General features: G+C 54.9%; 1 protein-coding gene across 4 annotated transcripts; it reads right to left on the reverse strand.

Moving 5' to 3' along the window:
• Window positions 1-1,245: 1,245 nt before the first annotated feature.
• On the reverse strand, window positions 1,246-4,181 carry TMEM218 (transmembrane protein 218). 4 transcript variants are annotated; one of them, XR_007208262.1, is made up of 4 exons: window positions 4,078-4,181; window positions 3,475-3,577; window positions 2,633-2,779; window positions 1,680-1,765 (listed from the first exon to the last, which is right to left on the reverse strand). XR_007208262.1 is itself a non-coding variant. In XM_048329046.1 (3 exons), the coding sequence occupies exons 1-3, from the start codon at window positions 4,179-4,181 to the stop codon at window positions 1,631-1,633; spliced, it is 342 nt and encodes a 113-aa protein (XP_048185003.1). In that variant the 3' UTR covers window positions 1,246-1,630. The 4 variants fall into 4 exon arrangements, 2 of the variants coding, with proteins under 2 accessions (XP_048185003.1, XP_048185002.1); XR_007208261.1 differs by having other exon boundaries at window positions 2,633-2,790; XM_048329046.1 differs by lacking the exon at window positions 2,633-2,779 and having other exon boundaries at window positions 1,246-1,765.
• Between the last annotated feature and the right edge of the window lie 2,253 nt (window positions 4,182-6,434).

Genomic DNA, 6,434 nt, shown 5'->3' on the forward strand with positions numbered 1-6,434 from the left:
GCCCCAGCTGCTCTTGCTGTGCTTTCCCTCCCATTCGTTGGACCGAAGCCCTGGTGAAACGCCGCCGTGGCCTCACTGAGGCTCCCCAAACCATCCCACAAAAGTGGGGATAACGACACGGCAGGCACAGAGCTGGAGCTGCCAGACAAACTCCGTGTTCATAAACACTATTAAGATGCTGAATTAAATATGAATTTTGTTTCAGGCGTAACATCAAAATCACCAAGAGACCCCAATGTGCTTGTGTTGCATAAACGCTCGGCGTGCTCCTTAACACAATTTTTCGGCTCCCTTGGACACAGGCATCGGGACGGGAAGGGATTGAGCAGTTTGGAAAGCCGAGATGCCTCTTCTCTGCTTTTTTTGGGACTGTGCTTGCATTTTTTAGCTGACTGAGTTAGTGCTCTGGGGTGCTGGGGCATTTTCTGCTGGGGAAGCATCACCTCCACGCCCACTGGCTCTGCCTTACCAATCTTTCATGTCCTGAAAAACTGTTTGGTGACTGACAGCTGTCAGGACAGGGCTGGGAAAAGCCAGTTGGTTCTTTAATTTACTGGCTTCAGTTCAAAATGAAAAAAAAAAAAATCCGTAAAATGAGTAAAATAATAAAAATCTAAGTTTCTGCCTCAAGTTTTTGGCTGTATTGACCCTGACTGCTGCTCTGTTTCAGCAGGGCTGTTCCCCTGGCTTCCCCCAAAAATAGGGACAAAAATGGGATTCAACCCCATAGCAAAACATAGTGTTTTCTCCCCCAGGAGGGAAAAGAGGGACAGGGAAGGCATTGGGGTTGACCAGCAGCTGCAGCAGGATCTGTGCTAGAATCGAGCAATGGTTTGAACTTTTAGGGTAGCAGCAACTGTGAGCCTTTGGCAGCGCCCAGGGTGACACCTCGGAGTCCTTCCCAGGCTGGGAACATTCAGGTATCAGCAAGGGGTTTTTCCATGGCTGGCAGGACTCGGCACAGGGGGGGTGAGACACAGCTTTTCCCTCACTCTTGGGAGGGCAGCTTTCCATTTGCTGTGCCGGTATCATTTTGCACATTATTCACTCCCCACTCCAAAGCCCCCGAGTTCCAGTCCAAGGGGCCATCCCAAACAATCCACAGCCACACACTGATGTTTGTTTGGCTTTTTTTTCCTCAAACCCCCACGTCTGCCCCAGAAAAAGGCAGTTCTCATAGGCACTGTCCCCACAGCATGGCCAAATGTGACATCCCTGTAGAATAAATAAAGCCTGAGTCAGGGATTTCTCCAAGAGTTTTATTAAACCACAGTGAAAAAGGAGCAGGAAGGAACTGTCTCTTGTGGGTAACAGTAACAAACCACGTGGGTTCAGTTCAATGCACTGGATCAGGAGCAGCACCAAGTGCCTGCATCTCAGCTCTCCTGTAAACGAGAGCAGGATTCAGAGGTTCACACACCTTTGCAGGTGCAGAGGTTTGAACCCCCTGGGGAAGAACGGGCTCGTGCTCAGACCAAACTTTGCTTCTGTAGATGAAGCAAAGACTTCACTTGCTTTGCTGGCTCTTTCTGAGCTCAGAAAAACCATCGTGGTCACCTCCAGAACAGTCTCGTGGTCTCTGGTTTATTCCCACGAAATCAGGATTTCCTCTGTGCAGAGACTGTTGTCTCTAGCTGCTGTGGAGCGGCTTGGCATACACAGGTTCCATGAGGTGGTAAATCAGGAGCAGGAACAGGCACCCAAGGAAGACCAGGCTCATCACAGCCAGGAGGATGAAGCGGCCAATGAAGAAGGTGTCCACAATCTGCAGGGAAGAGAAACACAAAGATCCCAGCACATCACAGCCCCCATCTGCTCCAGGAGCCTGGAGGGAGCACACCATGTCCTGGAAAAGAGAACCTCTGGGCTCCCCCAGGTTTCCCTCCTTGCTTTTCATCCCTGGCACGAGCACTCTCTGTGGGATGCACGGTGTGTGACAAATGAGCACAAGAATCCCTGCAAAAAGCTACTGGGAATGTTAATATGGAGCAGCACTGCACTGAGCAGAGGGAAGAGACAGGAGTCAAGGCCTGAAGCAGTTCTCCCCAGCCACAAACCTCCAGCCCTGATTGCCTTTTAGAAGGAAGATAGTGAGAAAAGAAAAAAAAACAAAGCCAAAACAAAAAGCTGTGGTAGCTAGGCAAGACACAAAGAGCAGCCCACAGCGAGGAGGCTGCTTATGAAATCCCCCTCTCTGCTCCCAAGACCCCCCAGAGCTCCGCTCAGCCCCGGCTCGGCTTTATCCATCGCATTAGCTCAGCCCTGGTGCTGCTGCAGAGAGTCTCTGGTGAGCGAAGCGCCGGCTCCTTCTGCACGTTTCACTTTTTAATTAGCCAATTAGCAGAGTTTTGGTGCAGAAAGCCCAGGTCATGTATTATTGATAGGCAGGGCAGGTCCAGTCCAATTGAAGATCCGTAAAAAAATAAGCTTTCCAATTCCATTTGCCTCCCAGGCAACAAACATGCGCTGGGCTGCCCTTCATCTCACTCCTAACCTTCACACAAGCGGGTCAGATGTGACACAGAGAGAAGAAAAGAACACTGTAAGTATCTTTTAGTAGAGATTTACACAGAGCAAGAACCAGAAGAGCAATAATTAACATGCATTAATAATAGAACAGAGGAAACGGCACCTGAAAGGCCACAAAACTTTGTGTATTCAAAGCCCAAAGAGCTCTGGGAGGGCTCAAGGTGGCAGCTCAGACAGCCTGATCCAAAAACTGGGGGAGATCCCTGTGCCTGACAATGCAGGTGGCTTCATGCTCGAGCATGGCAATAACCTACAAGAGAGCTAAAGAGCTGTTATTGGGCTTTAATCAGAAAACAGAGCTGGGGGAAAAGTGAAACGCTGCAGAATTGGAAGGAAAACTATAAGGAAAGGGAATGGCAGAGAGGGAGCAGAGGCTGCTGGAGCTGGGATTGCAATCCCTGCACAGAGCCCCCGGGGATGGGAGGAAGGCAGCCGACAGAACCCCATGGGTCTGATGAACAGTGTGTAAATCAGCAATTTAGTTAGAGAAAGTAATAGTTACCAGCTCCGTGAGCAACACGGCCTCTTCCAGCGGGAGAGGTGCCTGAGAACAGCCGCAGGAGAGCAAAAAGGCAGCACGGGGCAATGCCCCGGGCATCGGGGATGGTGCCGGGGCTACCTCTGAGGTGGAAGTCCATTCCCGGGGCCTCAGGGCATCCTTGCGGCCTATCCCTGGGCTAAAGAACCATTCCCAGGAGGGCTTCTCGATGGCCAGTGGGGCCCATCCCTGGGTCAATGACCCATCTGGGGCCATTCCCAAGGTAAAGGTCCATCCCCGGGGCCTCAGGGCAGCAGCTGGGGCCATGCGTTGGTCTCCAGGGGCAACCCCTGAGTCCTCAGGGCACCCTGGGAGCCAATCCAGGCCCATCCCCGGGGCCTCGGGGGACACCCGGGGCACGGCTCCTCCCGCCCCGGGACCGCCCGGCCGCTGATGCCCAGGCTCACCTCCTCAGCGCCGGCCGGGGCCGGACTCTCGCCCTCCCGGGGGAAGAGCAGCAGCACGGCCGTGAGCGCGGCGGCTCCGAGCAGCACCGGCACCGCGGCGGCCCTGCGGCGACAGCGGAGAGCGGCGGGGCGAGCTCAGCACCGGCGGGCCCGGCCCGTCCCTGCGATCACCGAGCCCGATCCCGATCCCGCCCTGTCCCCGCACTCACCGAGCCCGATCCCGCCCTGTCCCTGCGATCACCGAGCCCGATCCCGATCCCGCCCTGTCCCTGCGATCACCGGGCCGGATCCCGGCCTATCCCCGCGCTCACCGGGCCCGATCCCGCCCTATCCCCGCGCTCACCGGGCCGGATCCCCACCGTGTCCCCGCGCTCACCGGGCCCGATCCCGCCCTATCCCCGCGCTCACCGGGCCCGATCCCGCCCTTTCCCCGCGCTCACCGGGCCGGATCCCCCCCCTGGCCCCGCGCTCACCGGGCCCGATCCCCCCCTGTCCCCGCGCTCACCGGGCCGGATCCCCCCCCTGGCCCCGCGCTCACCGGGCCGGATCCCCCCCCTGTCCCCGCGCTCACCGGGCCGGATCCCGCCCTGTCCCCGCGCTCACCGGGCGCGGCCGGCGCGGGCCAGCGCCAGCACGAGCAGCAGCGCCATGGCCCAGAGCAGCAGCAGCGCCAGCACCCCCGGCCCCACGCCCAGCGCGCCCGCCATGCCGCACCGCGCCGCCGCTTCTGCCTAGCAACCGCGCCGCCCCGGCCAATCAGCGCTGCCCCCGGCGCGCCCCGCACTGTCTATTGGCTGAGGGGCGGGGGCTGGGGGCGTGGCCGCCGCTTTCCCTGCCCCGCCTGGCTCTCGCTCGGGGCTTCCTATTGGCTGAGGGGCGAGGGGTGGGCGGGGCGTTCGCGCGCCGCCGGAGGCGGGGGCGCGCCCGGGGGCCCGAGTGCCCCGTCCCGGTCCCCGTCCCGGTCCCGGTCCCGGTCCCGGTCCCGATCCCCGTCCCGATCCCCGTCCCGGTCCCGATCTCAGCCCCAGCCCGACTGAAACCCGGCCCTACTGAACCGGTCCCTATTGAACCCCGGCCCTCCTGGCGTCATGGAATCCCCAGGATCCCGCTTCAGCCGCTCCCCGTCCCGCGGCTGTGGCCCCCGTCCCAGAGCTCGCAGCTGCTCCCGGTGGAACGGGAATTTCCCTCCCCTCCCCTCCCTGCTCCCGGTGCACACGGATCGGTGCTTCATTACCAGCCAGCTTCTGCCCACCCCGCTGAACACGCTTTCACCCCAAAACCCTAAAATGAGTTGTCCACGCCCTCAAATATATTTAGGGCCAAAATCAGGCAGATTTCGTTAATACAGTAACGCTGACCCGGGGACTACAGCAGGGTTTTGGAACAGCCATGCTGGGGGTCTGGGGCAGCCAAGACAAGCTATAGAGCTTTGTCAATGCTATAAGCATCTTCTAATAATCAAGACAAGAGGAATTTCCATTCCAAATAAATATTTCAGCCTGTTTATAAATCCTGTCTCTTCACCATCACATCTTGCCCATCAGACCCAGGCCAGTGTCGTTTGATGGGCGACTTTATCACAGAGTCCCAGAATTATATAATGGTTTGGGTTGGAAAGGTTGGAAAGACGATCTTGTTCCAACCCCAGGCACTCCGGGCTCAACTACCAGTAAACCTGAAAAAACCAAAACACGGATCTTTTCCCTCTCAACTGCTTGAAGTCTGCAATACTTTGGCTGCATAAAATGTCACCTGAGTGGTGTTTTCTGTCACTTCTTTCAAGGGGAGGAATAAACCAGCGGTTAATTATTCTGACAGCATCAACCTGCCTTTCCCTGTGATGAAATCAGAGTCTCCAGCATGACACCAAATGCTTCAGCAAGCAGAACACAAACTGTCTCCGACACCTGCCTTTGCTTGGCATCGAGTGGCAACCGGCTGCCAACATATTAAAAGCGTATGTTTGATAGCAAACTCCTTCCTGCTCTGCTTCGTGTTGTTAATCCCACCAGGCAGGGTTTTTTCCCCCTCTGCAGGCCCTGCCTTGTTAATGTCCATCTCTGCCATTCTTTTCCCAGTCCTTGTCTTCTGTTATTCCCTGTGCTTCCTGCTCCTGCTGGCAGAAATGAAAAATTTGCTCCTGTTGTTTGGGAATCTCCCTTTGCTTTTCTCTATTTTCCCATTTCTTTGTATTTTTGGAACCTGGTAGTTTCTAAAACCCCAAATTTCATTTTTACCAAATGGGAAACCCACAGTTGAGAAACTGGAAGAAGATACCTGGGAAAACCAACCCCATTGGTGTGACATTTCCAAGCACAACCTTCACTAGAGATTTCTTCAACCCATCTGCAACAAAGCTCATCATCCTAAACACATCCCTCTTCTGCATCTCAGCCTCCTCCCAGCATCAGAAATGCCTTGCTGCGGATTTGCCTTACAGAGTGCTCCGTCAGCCCATCAGTTGAACGCAAAGATCTGATTTTATTGCCAAAGAATCATTTATTGCTGGCCTAAAATAACTTTTTCCTTCCAGCTTTTACCTGCTGGGATTTGGTCCCATTCATTGCTTGTGTCAGAGTTGTGTAATGGAAAGTGGCAGAAAGGCAATGCTGGGTATAAAAGGTGGACTAAAAACGTGGGAGACCAGCAAATATTGAGGATTTTTGTGTTGTTTGCATGACTCTGGGAGAAGCTTCACATTTGTGGTGGTTTTTTTCCAGGATAACTGTTGATATAGGGACATTTGCTGGTGTCACAGATTCAGGTTTCTCCAAGACTTTTGGTTTGCACCATGTGTCATTTGCATCCAAACCCTTGTGCTGGGGACAGGACACATCAAAGTGATGGCAAATTATGTGGTAATGATTAATTCCAACTCCAATGTGTTTGATAACCATAATATTGGTATCATAAAGCCTTTCCTGGAAAGGCTCTCAAGCAATAACCTGCTTTAAATAAGG

This window comes from Corvus hawaiiensis, chromosome 25 (genome assembly GCF_020740725.1).
Source record: "Corvus hawaiiensis isolate bCorHaw1 chromosome 25, bCorHaw1.pri.cur, whole genome shotgun sequence".
NCBI lineage: Eukaryota > Metazoa > Chordata > Aves > Passeriformes > Corvidae > Corvus > Corvus hawaiiensis.

Bases quoted from the DNA above. Each gene is read 5' to 3' on its own strand.
- TMEM218 (XM_048329045.1), bottom strand. From the start codon at position 3,397: ATGGGCCTGGATTGGCTCCCAGGGTGCCCTGAGGACTCAGGGGTTGCC. The intron at 1,766-3,031 runs GTAACTATTACT...TCTTCCCTGCAG, and splicing joins CCGTGTTGCTCACGGAGCTG to ATTGTGGACACCTTCTTCAT.